The following is a 23,252-nucleotide window of genomic DNA, read 5'->3' on the forward strand; positions in this document are numbered from 1 at the left end:
GGGAGCAGCCACGAGCAACTACAGGTCACCACTCTTTCGAAGCCACCAATAAGGTGTCCAGAGAACCCCTGCCCCAGATAGTAACCAGCCCTTCTGGCCTGGGCTGGACTTACATTTCATGTGACCCAGCACAGCATCTGCAGCCCCAACCCCTCATGTGGCATATACTTTCACAGTCATAATGACCCCCCCTTTAGCACTGGCACCTTGAGGCACATGCCTTCTGTACCTGACTGCCAAGCACACCCCAGAGCTGGCCCACAACATTTTGGCACCCGAAGCAGGGAGCTCAAATGATGCCCTCATGGCCCCCTCACTTGGGCCAAAACTTTGAAAGGTCTCTGGTGCCCTCCCTGCTCCAGCACAGCACTCCACCAGCTCCGCATCTAGAGCGGAGAGCATCCACATGCACCAGCAGCAGACACAATTTTCTACACTCTGGGTCCTAGTGGCCCCTCTCCCCCATATTCTGGCACCTAAGGCCTCAGTTCACTTCATGTAGGGCCAGCCCTGGCCCGCCCTGCTCCCGCCTGCACGCCCACGAGCACAGGCCAGCAGAGAGAGTTCCATAGGTGGGACTCCGCTGCTGTACCACGTGGGACTGTGGAAGGCTGCGCAGCCGCACACGCACGGCGGGCCCGGCGCTTGGTAGCCTGTGTTCGCACTAGGGGTGTAAGCGGCCCTCAGACAGAACTAGGGGAAGGAAAGGGTTAAAGGGGCTAGGTGGGCTCCCCCCCCCCGCCCCAGCAGGGTCCTGACGTTCAACCAAACTGCTGCTTCTGATTGGTTGCTCTGCCCCACGTGACTTGACGCTGCCCCTTCCGTTGGTTGGCTGCGCGGCCGTGCGTGGAGGCGGAGCGTCGGGGATGCGGCGAGGGGGCGGGGCGGTTGTCTAGGTGACGGGCAGAACCGGGAAGTTCTCTCCTGCCGGGAAATGGGTGGGCCCAGCCGGCGGCCGCGCGTGGCAGGTACGTGAGTGACCCTAATCGCCCCCCCCCCCTTCGGGCCGGGACTGCCCGCGTCACCCACTGACATCCCCTGCCCCTCCCCCCCCCCCGACAGCCGGGCCCTGCTCCCGCGCCTGTCCTGCAAGAGCCCCCAACAAACCCTGCAGCGCGCGCAGCCTGCGGGTCACGGGCCGCTCCCCGGTGCCCTGCTGCCCCTGGCCGCTCTGCCCCGCGTGTCGGCAGCGGGAGCCTCTCGGTTGCCAGGGGCTCGGGCCCGTTACTGTTAGTGATTCGTGGGTTCCAAAGAGGCAAATAAACTGGGCCTTGCCGTCCCGTGCGAGCCCTGGGCAGGGCGGTAGGAGCAGGTGAAAGTGGCACGTTTTTTTGTTGGATCATTTTCTGTTGGTGCCAGAGTCAGTCTTTCCAGCTGCACACGGCTCTTTTTCAGGTCTGGGAAAGGCACTCAGAGGGTCACGGCTAAATACCAGGGTCAATACATTGTTGAGCATAAATAGTTAATTTATATTTTAAGGGACTGCATCCAAAGAAGTGGCATCTCAGTATCCTGTAGCTTTAGGACACAAAAGAGGCATTATTGGGTATCAGGTTGTTGTAATAAGCCGTACATGCAGTGTTTCCCATTTGGTCAATGTTCTTTGGTGCCTAGTAAAATTATTAATTTAAATGTCTAGGCTCATCTTTTGAAGGTGTTGTGTAGGTTTCTTTTGAGCTCAAGGACTGGTAAGTCAGATATAGAGTGATCACTTTGTGAAAAGTGTTCACTGGCAGCCATTGTGCTCCTGGTTCCACTCCCAGGGAGCAGTGTAGAGTGGTAGTAGCCCCTATCCTTGTGGAGCTCAGTCCCCCCCCCCCCCCCCCCCCCCCAGAACAGAGAGACTGCACCAGAAGATGCAAAGCAGCCTCCTTTCCCCTTGCCCAACCCCGCAGCTGCTGCCTTTGATAGAGGCATCAGCACAGAGCAGCTGGTTCTCCTCTTCCCCCCACACCTCCTGTTGCCTCTGATGCAGCAGGGGTGGAGGTAATGATAGTAGTTGACAAAATTAACCAATAAGATGAGATTTATCAGTTAATCATAGTCGACTACACATTGACATCTCTAGTGGGGTCTAGGGATGTAAAATCCTGTTTAATTAGTTAACCGGTTAAATGTTAAGCTTAACCAATTAACAGATTAAATGGGGGTGGACTGCTTCCAGCCTTGTGTGGGGCTACTAGCTCCCAGCCTGCACGAGGCCAGAAGCAGCAGTAGTCCTGTGTGGGGCTGGCAGAGCCACTGCGGCTTCTGGAGTCATTGTGGTTGGGAGGGCTGCTCTCCAGATACCGGTTGCCCATTACCCTGTAAGCATCATCAGTAACTGGTTACCCATTAACAACCCTAGCAGGGTCTGGTGCTGTTTTGATTTGGTGTGTCTGATCTATAGGGAGCTGTCTTCTGATGAGTTCAGAGAGATTTATGGAAAGTGTTGTGGGAGTTTGAATGCCAAAAGAGGAGTTTCAGAAAAGATTTCTTTCAGGGTGGGATACCCATTGAGTATGGGTTGTAACTGTTTGATATCTCCATATGGGTTTCACTGTGTGGTACATAACTAGGGGTGTGAAGTTTTTAAGGGGCTTCTTTCTGTATTAAAGCAGAAATTGGGGGCATGTAGGCAACCCATTCACTGTTATGATCTACTTCCCTGATGAAATGTCTGTGTTTGGTGAAGGAATTTTTGACTGTATAAAAGTATGTATCTTGGACTTTCTCCTCAAAGCATATTCTGTGGTAACCAAGTGACCGGCTGTAGATAAGATTTCTGGCTATGCTTGGGGTGGTTAAAGGATCTGTGAAGGTAAATGTGGTGATTTGTAGGTTTCTTATACGCAGCTGTCTGTCGGTTTCTACTGTTGAAGCTGATCATGATGTCTAGGTCGTTAGTGCTGGTGTGAGAGATTTCCAGAGAGAGTGTAATGGATTGGTGGTGGGTGTTGAAGTTGTGGTAGCAGTTTGAGCAAGTTTGACTTCTGTCCAGAGCATGAGAAGATAATCAATGTGTTCAGGTATATCATTGGTATTATGGTATAGCTCAAAAGCTTGTCTTACCAACAGGAGTTGGTCCAGTAAAAGATATTACCTTATCTACCTTGTCCTTCTGATATCCGAATACTCGCATGGCTTCAACAACACTGCATGCATGTACTGAAAGTGCAGCAATTGTTAAATGAGATCTGGACCCTTTGACTAGAGGATGTTCTTTCATAAAAATAACTTATGGGGCATGATGAAGGTGTACCTGTGTTAAGTTTTGTGGCCTATGCACAGTGTTCCCTCTAACATTTTCTATGCGGAAGAAAATATATTAAAACAAGTGATAGCTAAAAAGGAGCAACGCTTACATTATTTAATATGAAAACAAAAAAGAACACTACCCTTGGAGTATATGTATCATCATCCTTTCTAACAACTCAAGCTAGTAACCACACCAAAATGCGTATTATCCACACGTAGCTCAGCTTTAAGATGCCAAACAAATCTATGAATTGACTAGAAATAATATTTGCAAGGAGAGTATGACTAGTACAATATTTACTGACACTTTAAAGGAGAATAAAAGGCATTCACTAAGGCTTATACAGTTTCTCTGGGGAATGTTTAGGATCCATATTATGCAAGAACAAGTAGGAGACCTGTAAACACAAATAAGTTCTCCTGTTTTGAAACTTTCACCTTGTATGTGTCAACAGCTCAAGGAGTAGAAGCCCCAGAACAAATTAACACATGGCTTCAGGGTTTGTAGACAGATGCATGTTTCAAATAGCTTGCAAATAAGGTTTCATCCTACAAAACAACTAGCATCTCACCTACTACTTGCTACTTCTTACGCATAAGAGCCAGAACCCTACCACATAGCAAAGATCTGGCCTTAATGCAGCACAATATACCTTTTATTAATTAGTAAGACAAGATTTAAAAAATAATAAAGATCAGAGTTTTAGATATCTGCAAAACTCCAAAAAATTCTGTTAAAATAATCTTTTTCTTTCTTATCATATGCCAGTTTTAGTTTGTAAACTTTGTTTGAAGTGTCGTCATGCAAATGTCCTCACATACCCACACCCCCCTTACAGCCTGCTTTCTTCCTCTCTCCACCCCATCCAATCCATCCAGCCAGAGAGGACTTCAGTAAATGAGTCAGGGTACCCCAAACAAACTGCACCCTGCCTCCTCCTCTCTACACAGATGCCAACATCCACCCACCTTATTTCCCCCCACCTACCCTTCTGCAGACTGTTCCTCCCAGCCCAGGCAGGGGCTGGAATAAAATCCTGCTTCTCAAACTTTTAGGCACAAACAGCCTACAGGACACACAGCACAATCCCCTTCCCCAACCTCACTTCAGTGCCAGCACTCCCCCACTCCTCTTTCTCCCCCACCTATCCCATGCACTCAGCCCCTTACCTCCCTCTTCCCAGCTCAGGAGGCTTGAGACAAGTGCTGAGTTTCTGCCTCTCTCTTCTTATGCAAATGGGACTCTCCAAACTCCTCTCCCCTCTGATTCTCCCCCAGCCAATTACTCACTCACTCACTCACTCCTCCCCCCCAACTTATTTCCTCCGTATCTCCCCTCCTTACCTGCTCTGGGAGCTCCGTCATTTCAATCACACAGCAGCTCTGTTTGAAGCTGCTGCTTAGCAAGATGCCCCTCCACCAGCTGGTCAGCTGAGCTCCCGCCTGTGTGGGAGCTCTGAACGTGGCTCAGAATACAGCTGTGTAGCCACATAGCCTACAGGGAAATTTGCCTGTGAGTTACAGTAGTCCAAAGTAGATCAGCAGTTTTCAACCTTGTTTCATTTGTGGATTCTTAAAAAATTTCAATTGTAGGTGCAGATGTCTTTGGAAATCTTAGATGTAGTCTGTGGACAACAGGTTGAGAACCACTGGACTAGATGATTAAGTGATTTCATGTGGCCTTAAAATCTATTTTAGGTAGGAGTTACCTCACTTTATTTTACTACACGTTTATAAAATGTCAGATTTTTTTTAAAAAAATTATTATGCAAGGACAGAACCTCTGACTATACAAGGTGGACACTTGTGTGGAGTCCCTGTGAAGTTAATGAGTAACATAAGCTTGGACTCCTTTAAACGGCTAGAGACAATGATATGAATGTGTGAGTCAGACGCTCAGAAAACTGACAGAATTTTTATGGTCAATATAGTAATTATCCCTGAATTGTGAAAACAAATGTATGGTATTTTACAATAACTATATAATAGGTCCATCAGATGGCCTGGTATTATCTCCAGTTCCATAACCACTGTCCTATTTGATCATAGAAAACTGCAGAAGAGGACTGGGGTTCTATCTTCCTGCCACTCAGAACCAAAGAACACCTCTATTTCTTTGCTTCGTGCTCCATAGAATGAAGAGACTAAGTCACAAGAGGCCACGCAACCTCACAAATTAATGAGGGAGATAGTTGCCAAAGGTAGGATGTGGTTGGGGAAAGAGGGTGGGTTCTATTATAGGTGGATGGCTTAGAGCTCCCCAGAAGTCAGTACCAGTCACGTGGAACCTAAAATGATAATATTGCTATAGCATGAAGGTCTTAAGCCCTGCTTCTTTGCATACTTGGCAATAATTTTTTTTCACTGTTTTAGGTAATGAGCAGGCCCAAATCTACAGACTGAATGGCTACCAAAAGGATTGATTTCTGAACTTTTTCTAACTATGGCTTGCAGAAGAATAGGAGGCCACGGAGGCACTCTCCCTCCAGCTTCCTCCATGAACTGTGTAAAATCCCAAGCACCTGAAATTCGAACACATAGTATATGTATGGTATCTGATTTTTTTTATCCAAATATGGGAGGAGTGGAAAGTCACATCTACCAACTATCACAGTGCCTGATTGAAAGAGGACACAAAGTTATAATTGTCACCCATGCTTATGGAAACCGAAAAGGCATTCGTTATCTCACCAATGGTCTGAAAGTTTATTATTTACCTTTGAAGGTCATGTACAATCAGTCGACAGCAACAACACTCTTTCACAGTCTGCCTCTGCTCAGGTACATATTTGTGCGGGAGAGAGTCACCATAGTCCATTCCCATAGTTCGTTTTCTTCCATGGCACATGATGCACTCTTCCATGCCAAGACAATGGGACTACAGACAGTTTTTACAGACCATTCTCTTTTTGGATTTGCTGATGTCAGTTCGGTGCTTACAAACAAACTTCTAACTGTGTCACTATGTGATACAAACCACATCATTTGTGTCTCCTACACTAGCAAGGAAAACACTGTACTAAGAGCAGCACTGAATCCTGAGATAGTGTCTGTTATCCCCAATGCTGTTGATCCCACTGACTTCACTCCAGACCCAAGTAGGAGGGATGATAATACAATAACTGTTGTTGTTGTCAGCAGGCTTGTTTACAGAAAAGGTAATGAGGTTCAAACTGTAAGTTACTTTTCAAATATTTTTTCTCATTTTTCAAATGGGTGGTAAGAAATGTTCATTGTTTAAGTAATTGAATACAGATGCCATATCTGTGCCCAATTGAAAACACACTGAATCTGAAACAGTTGTTTCACTCTTTTCCCTCTGTCCACTTGCATGTGTTATGTCTAAGGGCCTGATCCTAAGGGGTTTAACTCCTGTTAACCTCACTGGAACAGAAGCTGTCCTTGAATAGCCAACCCTGTGAGTCACTAGCAGTTGTCGTGGAGTCAAAGGTCTTGTTGCCAGTCCCTTGAGCATGACCGCTGTAGTGTGCCAGGTCCTAAGGATCTACACCAATGGTTCTCAAACTGCAGTGGTCTGTGGCTACCTTCCAGGTGGTCCGCGGCTTGAGTTCAGCCCCTCCTCCACCCTTCCTTTCTCCTTCTCTCTCTGCAGCAGGGAGCCTGTGCTGGTGCTCTAGCTTCGCCCGCCCCCTGTGAAGTTGGAGCATCAGTGCCAGTTTCTTTTTGGGGGGGGGTTGGAGAAAACTCTGCACCTCCTTGCCGGATCCAGTTTGTGGGGAAGAAGTGGAATCGTAAGCAGCTCTGTGTGCTGCCACTTCCTCCCCCAGCTGGGAAACAGCAGCGCATAGATGCGCTGCCTGGAAGCTTTCCCCCCTGCTCCCATTGGCTGGAATGCAGCCAATGGGAGCAGCAAGGGGCCATGCCTGGGAATGGTACTTGGAAATGATGAAGGGCATGAAGGCAAGTAAGTGCCCCCAGCCCTCATATGCAGACCGTGCATCCCCATCCCCTTCACCCCCCCCCGCTGAGACCTCAGACTCCCAGCTTACTCCTGCATCTCGCCTCCACTTCCCCCTGGCTGAACACCATACCCCCAGCTTACTCCTACATTCTCCCTGGCTCCTGTACCCTCCCCCCTGGCCAGACACCCTTCCCCCAGCCTGCTCCTGCACCCTCCTTTCTGGCCACACAAACACTACATTTTCCCTTGCTCTTGCCTTCGTCTATCAGGCCAGACACCCTACCCCCAGCCTGTTCCTGCACCCTACCTCCCATCCAGGCCTCGCACCCTGACCCCCACCTCCTGCCCAGACCTCGCACCCTCCCTCCCTCCTGCACCTCACCTCCTGCCCAGATCCTGCACCCCCATCCCCATCTCATTTGCTGACAACCCTGTCCTGCACACTGAACCCCTCATTTTTTTTCCCCATCCAGAACCTAACGGTGTCCACAAAATCCACTAACCCCAGAAGAGTAAACTGGCAGGACTCTTGTTATATTTCAAAGGTGGAGGTGCCCTAATTGAATAGTTGATTGATCTAAATTGAACATCCTTAGTGAGACTATCATCCATTGGCTTCATTGGATCTACTCATGTGACTAGAGTTGCAGGGTTGAATCTTTGCTTTTTGCTTTCTAGCTAACTATATGCATATCTCAATTGTGGCAGTTAAGATTTTGGTGTCTTCTGTAGTAACTTTGTATAAAGATGAAACTGGTTATATCCTTAAAATAATGTTAGTTTGAGAACCTACATTTGCTTTAGATTTCTTTTGACAAGGAGTGTCTTTTTTAAGGTGCTAAGCAAAAAGGATATGTAATTTAAACATTTCTTATACCCTTGCATTCTGGTACTCTATTCTGCTAGTTCATTGGTTTTAATATTTTAATATCCACTAATGCAACCATCTGTCAGAGCCCTCAGGTTTTGACATGTGTGAATGGTGTTATAAGAATAGACGGTGTCAGAAAGATAAGCTCTACACACTAAGTACAATAATAATTTTTCTATATTTTGTATTTTTAGGTATAGATTTGCTCAGTGGTATAATTCCTGAACTTTGCCAGAAATATTCAAATATACATTTCTTAGTTGGAGGAGAAGGACAAAAGCGAATTGTTTTGGAAGAGGTACGAGAGAGATTCCAACTACATGACAGGTTTGTTCTGTGTTTGTGATTGCCATGTAATTATAAAAAAGAATATGGTGCAAAAATGAGGGTGAGGAGAGAAGTGAGTTGGGACACAGATAAAACAAGGGAATAAGCACATTCTTGCAAACTTGCACCCTGATTCTGCAAGTTGATTTGTTCAAGTAGACCTGTGTTATGCCCCATGATCTCTGCACAGGCATAAAGATCTATCCATGGAGATCCAGTTGCATGATTGGGGTGGTAGAGTCCTCTCCCTCACAAGAAATATCATACAGTGAAATAAGAGGTTCATGGTTAAGCAGCTGATTTGCTATGACTGCTGCTTATCAAGATGACCTGTGCTATTTTATTTTGCTTCCCCCATCTGATGGGTACGCAGATGGGGGAAGCAAAATAAAATAGCAACAAATGGAGACTATTTGTTAGGAACTATTCACTCACAGCTGGGTCAAATTTATGCTCACAAATGATTATTTCCAATTCATCTTGTTTATTACCTAAATTCCTATCATTCATGTATATTATTTTTTGTTTGCATATACCTTAATTTTATTTTTGGCACGTTGATCTTGTGCTAAATGAGTTACCTTTTTGTTATTAGTGTAAGGAAGAAGAAATGCTAAGGGGGAGAAACACCTTCCTGGCTCATCTAGTCAGTGAATTCTTAATTGGTGCTCGTAGGCGCTATCGTATTAAAACGAGTAATAAATTGAAGTAGGATCTGTTTCCATAGAATATATTGGTGTGAGTCGGCTCCTCCTTTTTGGAGGATAGGGCAAGAGAGCTTGCTTTTCTGTTAGACAATAATATGGGTTTCTAGTTCATTATTTATTCATATACCATCAAGCAGTAAAAAAAACTTAAGGGATTTTTGTACTGTCTCAAAAATTTAGTGGTTTAAAACAAGTCAGTGTATATGAACACATCATGTTCCCTGTGTGCCACCATTCCATTCCCCTCTTTCAAAATATTCTCTTCAAACCCATTCTGCATGCCCTCCCTCCTAGCAGAGGACTCCTTATAACCTGGCACACCTTCCCTCGTGGCTGGGGCACAGAGCTCTCCTACTCAGGTCTACCATTCCCATACCAGGGGTTCTGTGTGTGCCCTCCCTTTCTGACTTTATTTCATTTCTCTCTGAGGGAGAAAAAAATTAGGGTGTCAGCATGTTTCCATTCCGTTTTTTCTATTTTTTCTATTCCTCCCCCCCCCCCCCCCCCAGGGTTCTTCCTGTTAATGGCTAGAACATTCCCTGAATTTGATTACATGTTATGCTGAAAAGTTACTGTTTGGCCAACATATATGAAAAAACAATAGGTATTTTGTTTCTTTTTTTATAGTGTACACATGCAGGACATGCTTTCCTAAATACTCTTACTAGAAATGTGATAGCTGGGTTATCTATTACAGACTTCAAATATCTGGTTGTTAATTAACCAGAAGAAGCCATTCTGATTTCTTTCATGTGATTTTCAGAAAAATATTTTCAGAATATTTCCTCTCTTGCATTTAATGTGTGACACAAATTTCAAAGGCTGAAAGATTTTTTTTTAAATAAATAATGACTTGAAGGGTCTCTTGTCAGTTATGTAACAACCTTCTGAGTAACAGGGGTCTTGAACTTCCCCTAAATTAATCCATGCTTCATCCTCTGGCCATTGTGATCTTTCCTGTATACTTTATAATCAGGGATTTTAACATTTCAAGCACGCAGATCTTCACACCAGATATCAGTAATATCAGCTAGGTCAAATTTATGTTCATAAAGGATTACTTCCAATTTATCTTGCTTATTATCTAAGTTCCTATCATTTGTGTATATTTTTTCTCTGCATATACCATGATTAATTTTATTTTGATACCTTAATCTTGTGCCAAATGAGCTGGTATTTGTTCTCTCCCACCACCACCACCTTTTTATTATTAATTTAACACCTTCATGACTAGTGTAGCCATCGTGTCCCCTAGAAAATGGAAGTCATCCAAAATGTATGGCCCCCTCTCCGCAGAGAAGGTGGTCCAGTTTTCCACAAAACCCTTTACCTAATGCCACTTAAATAGCCAGTGGTTCACTTTCAAAATCTTCTGTTTGTTGTTTTCCTTTACTCAGGAGACTTCCTTCCTCTCCTTCAACACCTTTCCAAGTTTTCTGAAGTCATTTATAATCCAAGTTATCACATGCAGCAGTGTCATTAGTGAAGATATGCACCATCACTAATGGAGTCTTGCTCATCTAATCTTGCATTCACATCTGCTGTCTTGGCTTTCGGAAGACTGCCTGTCATCCTGTTGTCTGCCTGTCCCTGCAGAATGTTGTTCCCATTCTGTAGCATAGAATCACAGACAAGATGTTTGGAGATCTTTGTGAGCATATGACATTTTCTTAAGGGTTGGGATGAACAGCCGTTTTCAGGTATACCCTCTACAGCTGACCATTCTTTTTGACTGTCTAAAACTTTAGAAGTTTCAGAGGGGTAGCCAAGTTAGTCTGTAACAGGAAAAACTTAAAAAACAACAAATAGACAAGTAGCATGTAATGGTATCATTAGCTTTCTGTCATCTGAAGAAATGTTAATACTCGTGTCATCTGAAGAAGTGGGCTGAGCCCACGAAATCTCATGATACCATCTGCATATTTTGTTAGTGTTTAAGGTGCTACTAGTCTATTTGTTGTTTTTGAATCTTTAGATACTTTGTTTTTTTAAAAAAGTCCATGCTAAGAATCGGGTAATGATTGGATTTTTCTAGCTGTATGGATTTCCATGTGGTCCTTGCCTGAGTGGTCACACAGTGTTCATCTTCTTTACCCTCTAGCTGTGTAGAATGCCACTTTGTCCTCTTGAGATTACAAAATGCCAATACTGGGCATGTCTATGCTCACAGAAGATTGACCTTCTGGAGGTCAACCTTCTAATGTTTGATTTAGCAGGTCTAGTGTAGACCCCCAAATTGAATGCTGAAGGTGTAGCTCCTCATACTGTGAGGAATAAGGGAAGTCAACGGGAGCATTTGCTCCCATTAGCCTCCTGCAGTGTAGACGCTGTGGCAGCTTGGCTTAAGGTAAGCCAAATCCAGTTATGTATTTTGTGTAGCTGATGGCATACCTTAAGTCAGGCATGGCCAACCCGCGGCTTGCGAGCCACATGTGGCTCTCCTCCTCCCTCCCCCCTCATCAGTGTGGCTCGCAAAGCTGCCCCCGAGGCTTGCAAAGCTGCCCCTGCCTCCTGGCTCCCATGTGCTCACCGGGGCAGGGGAGCCATCCGGATCCAAAATTGCGGCTCCAAAATGGAGGCCGCAGACGGGAGCCTGCTGAAGCCAGAAAGCTGTTGGATCCAAAATGGCTCCTGGTAGCATCTGTGGATGCCTGCTGAGACCAAAAAGCCTTCTTAAAGGGCCAGTCTTCTTTTCTCTACCATTTTTTTTGCCCCGGCTCTTCACGCTGCATCCAGCTGGATCTTGGTTCTTCATCCGGAACGAGTTGGCCACCCCTGCCTTAAGCCAACCTGTCTGGTCTAGTGTAGACCAGATCCCAGGGTACTTTCTCTTCTTTCTGGTTACTTGGTCACAAAATTCTTCTTGAACTTGGGGTGATGATGCTTTCAGAGTCTGGTTATCCAGGTACTCAGCCTCTCAGATATATAGTGTCAATACCTGTGCTTCCAAATCGTGAATCTTTTCTTCCAGCACAGCCACCAACTTGCACCTCAAACAAAGTCTCTCTTGCTTCAGGCAGAAAAGAAAATATGGCATATCTGTTTTAGGTCATAGCTACTTTCCCATTGCTCACCATAACAACTGAACATAGAACCATACCTAGAAACAGAATCTTTCAATCTCCCTGCAAGCTCCCCTGTTTGCTGCACTTATTTGAACTCGGGCAAGTGATAAATGTGGCATTTTAACCATATAACACATCTTCCCTTCTTAACCTAGAAAACACAGTAAAAATGTTTTAAAGGCAATTACCATAAAACTCAGTTTTTCATACTGTTTGGTTTTTTTCTTTAAAAGCTAAATATGGAGGCTTATTTTTTTTTTAAATCAAGGTTTAAAGAAATTGGAATAAGACAGTGTCAACTGTGCTTTAATACAGTATTGTGTATGCTATAAAATGTTCCAAAATATTTGGGTAATGTTTTGTAGCATTATTACAGTATGTGAAACCTGTATTTATCTTTTTCTTTAACTGTGGGCAGAGTGCGTCTTCTAGGGGCTTTGGAACACCAAGATGTTAGAAATGTTTTGGTCCAGGGACACATTTTTCTCAATACTTCTCTCACTGAAGCCTTCTGTATGGCAATTGTGGAAGCAGCCAGTTGTGGTTTACAGGTAAAAGAATCTTTGTTGTATATAGAATGAATGCATACATATTTTTACAGTGCTTCATAATACATGCTCATAACAGAGCATTTCATAGGAGGATCTATAAATGGTCTACCAAGATTGGCAGATATTAATTCACATTTCCACATGCTCTGGAAACTGAGACAGAGCGATTAACTGATTTGCTTAGCTCCCAGAGGAAATTCATGAAGAGTAGGGAATAGTGTACAGGTCTCCTAGAACACAGTTCTCTGAAGTGACCAAACTGCCTCTTCAAAATGCTGTTCTGTATGTGCTTTTGAAAGAGTTTTTGGCTATTTAATTCTCTGACCATGGATGACTATATCTGTTAGACCTTTGCCTCTATCTTCCATCAGCAATAGGTAATTGACGAAAAATATTTGGTGACCGTGACTGACCTTTGGTAATTCGTGTAGCCTTGACTAAGCCATTGTTCTTTGGCTGACTCAAGAACTGACAGTCATTTTCTCAGTCAGTTGAGAAAGTATTTACTCTATGTAGAGATTTCACATAAAGAGGAAAAACTAAAACAAATCAAACTGGAACATTTTTGGTGGAATCCCTTGCTGCTTGTATATTTTTGTGAGTGTTAGTGCTGTAAGGGTGAAAAAACAACTGAGCGGAATCAGTGTTATCAGAGATTACATTCCCAAGGAATATTTTAAATATAGAAACTGTCATGAGCATAGACATTTTTGAGAGAGAAATTGATGGTGACTGGAATGATGGTGACTGGAACCCTCTCCATCAATCAATGATGATAGATTCTTCCTGCTAGCCTCCCCGCTCTCTTCGGTCACTAGTTGTATTACCCATTCCCTTTCCATTTGCTTCTTAGAGTGAGTGCTTTAATTTTCTTATTGTTGCCTAATAACAATAGACTTGACAAGAATCTATGTTCTGCTTACTTTTTAATCTTCAACTTTTTTTTAAAGAAATTAGTATTGCAAAACTTTCAAATATAGCTCAAAAGTATGTGTGGGAAATAAAACAATCCCTGCCTAAAATTAGCCTACTCTATGTAGAGATTTTCCCTCCTTTTCCCTTAGGGACTAAGGGCAAGAGACGAGGCAATTGAAAGGGAATCCAAGCCTGATTATATATAATCGTTTGAATATTGTGATAGATACCTTTAGGAAAGATAATTCCTTTCTTTGAAAAATTCTTTTGTACATCGTCCTTTCTTCTGCACGCATGGCTCTTTGATACCCAAATACTGATTCTGAATATCACACAGCTAAGCTACAGCACTATTCTAGGGCCCAGACCTACAGTTGGCATGCAGATGAAACACTTTTTGAAGTTATTTGATGTTGTGCCTGGAAGGCACTTGCAAGGTTGGATCCTTTGGTTTAATCTAAAGTATTCCTATTGAACAGTTTTCTTATTATCAGGATAGCTGTATTTTAGTGATTACGTGGGTTTTATCCACAAAAGCTCATGATTCTATATATTTTTGTTAGTCTGTAAGGTGCCACAGAACTACTTGTATTTTAGTGAGTTACACATGCTACTTAATTGTTTTGTTCCCTCCAAAGGTTGTGAGCACAAGAGTTGGTGGAATCCCTGAGGTGCTACCAGAAAATCTTATCATCTTATGCGAGCCCTCAGTGAAATCTCTGTGTGATGGTCTAGAAAAAGCTATTGCCCGGATCAGGTCAGGAACACTACCAACCCCAGAAACTATCCATAACCAAGTAAAGACATTCTATACATGGAGGAATGTCGCAGAGAGAACAGCAAAAGTATGTAGACCTCTACTTCTGACTGTCTTAGAATGATTTTACCCTGAAAAATGACAGTACAAATAGTGTTGTAAGATTCTGTGTTTTATTTCAGTGATTTTCATATCAAATGTGCATAGTTTAACAAGTAAAAAGTAAATATTTTTCCTTCAATTACCAAGACTGTAAATTCACACTACAACTAGGAAATCAGACTGAATTATTTGTGTCATGCACCATTACCATCAATAAAGATTCTAAAATGCAAATAGTATTTCAGTTATATCTGTGCAACCCCGTTGTTTTTAGTTGGTTTGTGCACATGTAATTGAAATTGCTTGACCCTGCAATTGAAAAAGGTTCTGAACTAATCTGATGCATGAGAAAGAATAGAATCTGTGTCTTTTGGCTCTGCCAGATTAACGGAAGTAAAGGTTAGTGTCTGCAATAAAGATCTTAATGTCTCCAGTTAAGGATATGTCAAATAAGAAGTTGCCATGTTTTCACAGCTACTTATCAGAGTCAAACTGTACTTTGTGATTATAGAGGTTAGTTTGGTATAGATATTAGGGAAGAGTTAAAAACGGGACTCTAAACAAAAGAGGTAAATGTTGGTATGAGTAAGAGTCATTTTCAAACATTAAACAATACATTTTTTCTATAGCTAAGTTCACTTTATCTCTGAAATAACTGGATGCATCATGCTACAGCTTTCAAAGACATGGCTTTTGTGCTATTTGAAAACATCTGTTGATCTGTGCATTGTATGTATGTATTGTGCTGCCCTATACTGTAATATAGCATCATTCCTTTACTAGCAGTTTTGAATAATAGTACCCATTAAAAAGAAAGTAACATTAAGTAACTTAGTATTTTCAAGCCTGTACTATTACAGGTTGAACCTCTCTAGTTCAGCACCCTCAGGCCCTGACTGGTGGTGAACTAGAGAATGTGTTGAACCCTAGGAGGTCAGTATTGTCTAGCGGCATTACCAACACTTCCACTGGGTTCTTAAAAGACATTTAGAGGATAAATTAGAGATAAATAACAACACAGAACACTGAAAGCCAGGACCAGTGACTGTAAACAACTTTATGGGACCACAGGAAACTTGACCACATTTATAATAAGTGGACTTTCAGCTAACTAAAATTATGCCAGACCACAGATGTTGGACTAAAGAGGTTCAACTTGTATTATATTAGTAATTCTTGAAAATTTATTTGTATTAAGACAGCTGTAGAAGATCCCATTCCTATTCACCCACTAACTACATGCACAAACACTGGAAGGATGAGCAAAGAATCTTTGTGCTGTAAGTCAGGTAGTTAAATGTCAAAATTATTTTTGGTTTTTCCTATTATAAAGAAAAATAAGATTTCTGATCAAACACACTGGCAGTACTCAATATTCCCAATACTTTTGTAGTCAGGAAAAATAATCTTTTCATTATTTATCATCACATTGATGGATCAGTGAATAGAGTTTGCATCTGGATTGGTAGATTTTCATTGAAAGTTAGGATTTTCAATTAAAATAACTTGTTAAATAGCAAAGTGTCTGATCTTTTTTTTAACCCCACTAAGCTCTTTGTCTTCGTGATCTCGTGTGATGACCAGTTCTGCAATCTAGTTTAATGAAGTTGGGAAAGTATTTCCTTTTCATCAGTTTTAAATTTGTTACCTTTCTGTTTACTCTCGTATTACAAGAGATTATACGTTACTATTTAGCCTTTCTCTCCTCTGTGCCATTCATTATAAAGAAGGGTGGGCAATATATGACTTCCAGGCTCGATCTAGCCTGCCTAACCTCTCTGTCTGGCCTACAGCACAGTGCAGTGCTCACGCAGGCTGCCTTCCTGCCATAGCCCCATGTCATGATTCCATGCTGTTCTGGGAAGCAGCCAGCTGCTGCTGCCATGTCTCTGTGAGCCCCTGATGGGGATAGAAGATGACAGCAGGTCTTAGTGTGCTGCCAGTGTGTGTCTTTCCGGGCACAGGCAGTTCATGGAAACTCAATGCCCTCCTCCCCTCAAGGGATGCGTGGAGACATGCCAGCAACAGCTGGCTGTTTCTGGGAGTGGCATGAAGCCACATCAGGCAGCCTGCCTAAATGCCCCACTGCTCCAGGAGCTGCCTGTGGTGAGTGCCTTTTGGCCAGATCCGGCACTCCTCACCCTCTCCTGCACCTCAACACTCTGCACCAATCTGGAACTCCCTCCTACACCCAAGCTCCCTCTCCATTAATATAGTAGAAATGTGCAGCCCATGATGACTTAACAAAATTTGCCTAGTGGCTCCCCTGCAAAAATTATTGCCCATCCCTTTTATAAAAGTGACACACAATAATGTTCCAGTCTTTTAAGTCTGTCTTCCTATGGAATTTTTTTCCATTTTGTTGTTCTCATTTATCTTTTCTTTTAAACAGGAAAATCTTGTATATGTATTTTTGTTGGACATTCCCATCTAAGTTCAGAACAAGATTATTCTAGTGTGCAATACGAAGTAACATACAGTTTTGCCTAATTTTCAAAGATAATACATCATAAAAATGACTCTGCAATAGTTAACTATTTCCTCATTCCCCTCCTTGCAGGTGTATGACAGAGTTGCAGATGAAGTGGTGTTATCAATGGACAAGCGGCTTGACAGACTAATATCTCACTGTGGCTCAGTGACTGGTTGTATTTTTGCTCTTTTTGCTGTATTAAGCTTCCTTTTCCTGGTATTTCTGAAATGGATGACTCCAGACTCCATTATTGATGTTGCAGTAGATGCCACAGGTCCCAATGGAGCATGGACTCGGCAGTATTTTGCTAGTAAAAAAGGAAGTGAGAAGAAGAGATTTCAAACTGTTAAAATGTTTTAAGTGGAGAGAAAGGGCAGTGCTGTCTAAAAGGTTTTCGGATTTGCTGATAGAATTAATTTCACAAAGAGACATTGTTTTTAAACTCAAAAACTTTCCTAAATTGTTGGAAAGAAATTTGGTAACATGTGCTACCTCAAGTTAGAATTGTACCAGTTAGTTCTGGGAAAAGACTTAAGCATATGCAGATTTATGGACATGGCTCTTTTGCAATTTATAGTTAAAACTGGGAGGAAAGTTGTAATATGTATAGCTAAACTGTACAACTATTTTAAGACACAAGAATACTCCAGTTTATCTGCTACCAGTGTATTACACAGAGAATAAGCATGGATTTGTCATAGCATTCAGGGTGCCAAAACACAAAATTAACTAGATTTAGATGGTTTTAACCAACTCCTAATATTTGTAGAGTGACCATATTTTCCCTAAGCCCAGTACGGGTCACCAAAGGGGGTGGGGGCGGGGGCGACTGCCAGCACTCGGGGCTTCAGCCCCATAGGATGGGGTGGGGGCTGAGCTCCGTAGCTGGAGCTATTCAGGAACAGGGCTTTAGCCTTACAGCAATGGAAAAGGGGCTTCAGCCCCACAGAGGCGGCCGCCCAAGAACAGGGCTGATCACCGGGGCTGGGGGGAGTGCCTGACAACAGGGCTGATTGTCACTGGGGATGGGGGCTACTCAGGAACCAGGCTTGAGCCCTGCAGTGGCAAAGGCTTCAGCCCCGTGGGGAGGGCCACCTAGGAGCGGGGCTGTAGCCAGTGGTGGGAGTGCTTGAGAGAGGAGTTCCAGCCTGGAGTGGGGGCGCCAGCGGTCAGGGCTTCTGCCCCATGTTCCTGAAAGGGTGGCAGACTTTCCCTCTCGCCCCCTTCTTTAGAGTGCACAGGGAGGGAAGACACTACACCTGGTTTCTCCCTTGGCACTCTGCCTGACTCCACACACCATGTGCTTTACCACCAGCCACAAATAGAGGCTGCTGGGCTGTGCTAGCTGGGGCACTCAAGGACGAGCAGGGGGCGTGCAAATATAGGACATTTTGCCCATTTTTTAAAAAAAAATGGTGGGATGCTTGGGAGACAGCTTGAATACGGGGGCACTCCTGGTAAAAATGGGATGGATGGTCACCCTAAATATTTGTATTACTTTCCTGGAGACTCGTAAAAAATTGGCAAAATAAGAATAGATACCTAAATCAATCAAAAATGAAAAAGTGATATGTGAAATCACTTTCTGTAAAAGCAAGCACATTACCATGTATACTTTCAACATTTGGTGTACTGCTAATCAGTCCTTGTCCTTCCCAACTGTGACCCTAAACACAGACTCTTCTGGCTGCACAGAACTAATTTTGAAAGGGTTTAATGTGCTTTCTTAATGTAATCAGTATCTTTTAGAGAAGTGAACGGGTAACGGGTTAACTCTTACTGGGTGATGTGTACTGGGAACTGGTTAATTTGTATCTGAGAACAACACTTGCCCATGCCCTGCCATTAGCAGAGGACGGCTCTAGCCCTGTGGGGGTCGAGCGCCGACCCTCCCATCCTTGCATGGGGGGGACCAGGAGCAGGAGCCAGTAGCTGGACTGGAACAGTCGTCCATGGGATCCTGCTTAATCAATGAACTGCTTAACTGATTAACCTGGATTTTACATCCCTAGTATCTTCCTGATATGTCAAAACTCCATTCTGGACTTTTAAAATATATTTTAGATAATGCTAAATGCTGCCTATTTTACTCTTTTATGTAAAAGTAAATTTTTATTTTGGTTTAAAGTATTCATTAAAGGGAGGAAGTTATTTTTTAGATACCAGCATAATGCAAAGGCATAAGCTTCCAAGAATAGCACAGGCCTGCCAACTTGTCTAGTAGACCATACCAAAGTGTATGATAACGTCAGCTTGTGTGAGAGATATAGATAAGCATCTACTAAAGACTAGATAAAGATGACCAGCTTTTGTTTTTCAATTATGACATCATTTGCATTTGAATTCTTCTTTAGAAGAGAAAATATTCAACAGTAGTTATGCTACCTAGACTGCACCAAACCTAGTCTTAAATTAATCCAGCAAAAATGTTTTTCTAGAAAAACTTAATAGATCTGGCCAATAGATTTGTATACTCCCTGTAAGAAACGTGGCCCCTTGCAGTCACTGGTTCACTAGCCCTAATCTGAGTAGTACATCTATATCAATTAGAAAACAACTTTAAACACACAAGAAGTAAGAGAAGAGATTTCATATACCTGTAAAGCACTTCTCACACAACCTTATTTGCTGTATTCACTAGATTAATTTCTTGCCTATCTCGTTTTAAACTGTGCATAATGAAACACCTGATGTAATTGTATTCTAGATGTGCAATATGCAAGGTTATGTTTACAGAATTTTGCAAGATAATTTTAAACATGCAACCAGTCTGTTTTGTATAAGCATCTTTTTAAAATTTAAGTGTATTTTTTAACTGTGTTTAATTAAAAAGTATTTTAAAGAAGCACTGATGGGACTTTGAGAGGTACACTGTTTACAAAGTAAAATTCTCAGCTCGAGATATTTAATATACAGTAAATATAATGTAAATTTGAACATTTTTAAAATGTTTAAAAAAGTAGATATTAAATATAGTAGTGCTACAGGGATTGACAAAGTGAGTTAGAATTTGTAGGTAATACTTTATTAAGGAGAATTTCATAATTTTAAAAATCTGGTGCATAATTTTTTTTGTAAATACAACTTTTTAAAAATCATGGATACCATTTAGCTTAATTTTGCAATAAGTATTTTTGAAATGTTGTTGATTTCAATTTCTTTTATAACTTTAGGCTACGTCTAGACTGGCCACAAATTCTGGAAAAGGGATGCAAATCAGGTAAGTCAGCATAGGGAAATCCACGGGGGATTTAAATATCCCCCGCGGATTTAAATAAACATGTCCGCCGCTTTTTTTCCGGCTTGGGGAAAAGCTGGAAAAAAAGCGTCTAGACTGGCGCGATCCTCCGTAATAAAGCCCTTTTCCGGAGGATCTCTTATTCCTACTTTCCCTATGCTGACTTACCTGATTTGCATCCCTTTTCCGGAATTTGTGGCCAGTCTAGACGTAGCCTTACTGTTTTGATTGCCAATAGTATATAGGGACTCATGTAAAATACACACAACTCAAATGTGGAGTAGGAGAACTCTATCTATAATACTCTGGCACAAGAAAGATTATACAGGGCATGCCTGAATAATACAATAAGGCCTTCTCTCAAGCTTGTGTAACTTACAGGTTATGTATGTCTTTGGTATCTTACGATAAAATACTGATATCTTTAGTTATTATGTGCATACCCACATACTAGCCACATATATGGAAACTTTTTGCACAGATGCTGCTGCTCACCATTCTGACAATGTAAATGGAACTTACTATGGTAAATGATGTGTAAAAGAGAAGGGTGTTGGCCTGTTGCAGATGAAATTCAACTTACAGTTGTAGTTAAACCAGTTATCTCAAACACTGTAATTTATAATATCCGTAGTTTGCTTCATCCCTCTCTCCGTTTGCTGTTTTCAGACACCATGGCCTTGACCCTGTCAACATATCCTTGAGTAGTTCCAGTGAAATCACTAGGATTCCTCTTCTATGTAAAATTATTTATGTAAATATTTGCAGTTTTGGGCCCTAAAATTGCAATGTGGAAGTTAGATGACTAAAAGTGTGCAGAATGATATTATTGTCCAGCTATCCCAAAAAAGTGCAGGAGACACTTGATATGGTTTTTATTAGGCTGCATCTTCATTGTTAGATGTTCAGGACTATCTAGCAGATAAAGGTGTACAGTGCAAGTAATCCCATGTTCATTCAGTATGTACCCAAGGGTTTCTGCCAGCCCCATTCTTTTTCCATCAGGGCCCCCAGCCAACCTTACCATCTCTCTCCCACTTGAATGATGGTTAAGATGGGCTTTAAGGAAGTGTCCTTTAACCAACACATCTTTAAAAACTTTTTACAAAGCTCTTTATCTGATCACCATACCTTCCCTAGTGAGTACCAACATTGAACAGGTATGCAAGTTAGATGAATAAAAGTGTGCAGAGTGGTGTCACTCCTTTCACAGTCAGTGGGTGATTCAGAAGACAGCAGTGGACAAAAATGGAGAAAGGAGAGGAGGCAGAGAGATCTCTAGAGGCATAGAATATTTGTGGGAGTTATAGAGGCATAGAACATTTCAGGAACAAAGTACAGAAAGCCATGCAGAGTTCATGGATAAATGCTAGTATCATAGTAAACACATAATGCTTTTAAAAAAAATCAAGATACAATTGTGAAAAGTATTTTCCACTTTTACCAATAATATCAATTAAGTGTTACCAGCAGTGAATCAAACCAACTGAAAAAATGTGTCCTAAATGAAGCAAAGTCTGAAACAAACCTTTTGAATAAAGGATTATAGAAGTCATTTCCTCCTTTATGGAGTGGGTCATCTTGAAAACTAGAGTAGTTTGACCTATTTCCTTATTTCAAAGATGATGGAAATCTTAAACTGATTCGAATTCCATAGCATGTGAGACCTGCCTCTTGTGCCTAGACACTATGTGCAGACACTGTGAACATGTATAACAGCTTGTTTCTAATGTAAAATAATCTGTTAAAATCAGAACAAGTAATAAGTGAAGTACGAATGCCTGCATACTGTGTGATGTCATTCAAATGCTTTTTAAGCATCTGGATAGCTCTATAATGGTATATCAAACTGTAATGTTTAACCATTTTTTGTGCTCAAGGCTTTCTGTATAAATAAATTTATTTTCCTTTTGATATTTCTTGTACTGTTTGGTTACTGTTTAACCGTTCATCCATGCCTGGACTTTTAAAGATTTGTCTACTCCAATAAAATACAGGCTTGCCACCTTTACTAAATCCTGTCTACCCCTGCAATACTACAGCAGAATTTCAAAGGGATAAGGGGGAATGCTAGATACTAAGCATAGAATATCTATAGCTCTGACTAGTCTCAAAACTATGCTTTTTACTTGATGTGCCAGGTATGCATGTTATGCCTTTGTTCTACTAAAGAAAGACTGTTTCAGCTGCCAGCTTACTTATTCGTTTTATCCTCTCCTAAGTTGTTCTAGGTCCGGAACATAGAGAAGATATGAGCCCTATTACAAATATGTTACAGGCTAAGTCCCTGATTTTGTGAACACTTGTGCACGAGTCAGTGGGATGACATTTGTGCATAAATGTAAGTATGTATACGTGTGTTTAAACCAGAGTTCATAACATAGAAAATTAATACAGGCAGTCCCCGGGTTACGTACAAGATAGGGACTGTAGGTTTGTTCTTAAGTTGAATCTGTATGTAAGTTGGAACTGGCTTCGAGATTCAGCAGCTGCTGAAACTGACCGCCAGTTCTGACTTACATACAGATTCAATTTAAGAACCCCAAGCTTCCCCAAGTCAGCTGCTGCTGAAACTGATCAGCAGCTGATTCCAGGAAGCCTGGGGCAAAGCAACTCTGCCTCGGGCTTCCTGTAGTCAGCGCTGGTCAGTTTCAGCAGCGGCTGACTTGGGGACGCCTGGGGGAGAGCAGCTGGGGTGCTGCTGGGTTGCTCCAGTAGCACCGCTCCTCGCTCCTCGGTGCTACTGGACCAACCCAGCAGCACCCCAGCTGCTCTGCCCCAGGCGTCCTGATTCAGCCACTGCTGAAACTGACCAGCAGCGGCTGAATCAGGACCTGGGGCAGAGCAGCTGGGGTGCTGCCGGGTTGTTCCAGTAGTGCCCAGAAGGCACTGCAGGACCAATTGGCAGCGCCCCAGCTGCTCTGCTCCAGGGTCCAAAACAAAAGCCTGGTCTGCTGGGGGGCAGAGGGAGGCACACTATCCGCGCCCCCCCCCCCCCAGCAGACCAGGGATATGGGAGCAGAGCCGCAGCGGCAGCGGGGTGCCGCGCCTCTGAGGCTTTGCTCTGGCAAAGCCTCAGAGGCGCGG

The 23,252-nt window shown here is 42.6% G+C and overlaps 1 protein-coding gene across 3 annotated transcripts; it reads left to right on the forward strand.

Annotated features, from left to right (window-relative positions):
• Window positions 1-839: 839 nt before the first annotated feature.
• PIGA (phosphatidylinositol glycan anchor biosynthesis class A) lies at window positions 840-22,081 on the forward strand. 3 transcript variants are annotated; one of them, XM_089775070.1, is made up of 8 exons: window positions 878-968; window positions 4,831-4,935; window positions 5,287-5,438; window positions 5,611-6,395; window positions 8,225-8,357; window positions 12,548-12,680; window positions 14,234-14,440; window positions 17,015-22,081. In XM_089775070.1, the coding sequence occupies exons 4-8, from the start codon at window positions 5,681-5,683 to the stop codon at window positions 17,285-17,287; spliced, it is 1,461 nt and encodes a 486-aa protein (XP_089631196.1). In that variant the 5' UTR covers window positions 878-968; window positions 4,831-4,935; window positions 5,287-5,438; window positions 5,611-5,680; the 3' UTR covers window positions 17,288-22,081. The 3 variants fall into 3 exon arrangements, with proteins under 3 accessions (XP_075770490.2, XP_089631197.1, XP_089631196.1); XM_075914375.2 differs by lacking the exon at window positions 4,831-4,935 and having other exon boundaries at window positions 840-968; XM_089775071.1 differs by lacking the exons at window positions 4,831-4,935; window positions 5,287-5,438 and having other exon boundaries at window positions 854-968.
• The last annotated feature ends 1,171 nt before the right edge of the window (window positions 22,082-23,252 follow it).

Source organism: Pelodiscus sinensis, chromosome 1 (genome assembly GCF_052426305.1).
Source record: "Pelodiscus sinensis isolate ZL-2025 chromosome 1, ASM5242630v1, whole genome shotgun sequence".
Lineage (NCBI taxonomy): Eukaryota > Metazoa > Chordata > Testudines > Trionychidae > Pelodiscus > Pelodiscus sinensis.

Excerpts from the sequence above, each read along its gene's own strand:
- PIGA (XM_075914375.2), top strand. The coding sequence starts at position 5,681 with ATGGCTTGCAGAAGAATAGGAGGCCACGGAGGCACTCTCCCTCCAGCT. Across the intron at positions 6,396-8,224 it reads CAGGCTTGTTTACAGAAAAG|GTATAGATTTGCTCAGTGGT; the intron begins GTAATGAGGTTC and ends TTGTATTTTTAG. Across the intron at positions 12,681-14,233 it reads CAGCCAGTTGTGGTTTACAG|GTTGTGAGCACAAGAGTTGG; the intron begins GTAAAAGAATCT and ends TTCCCTCCAAAG.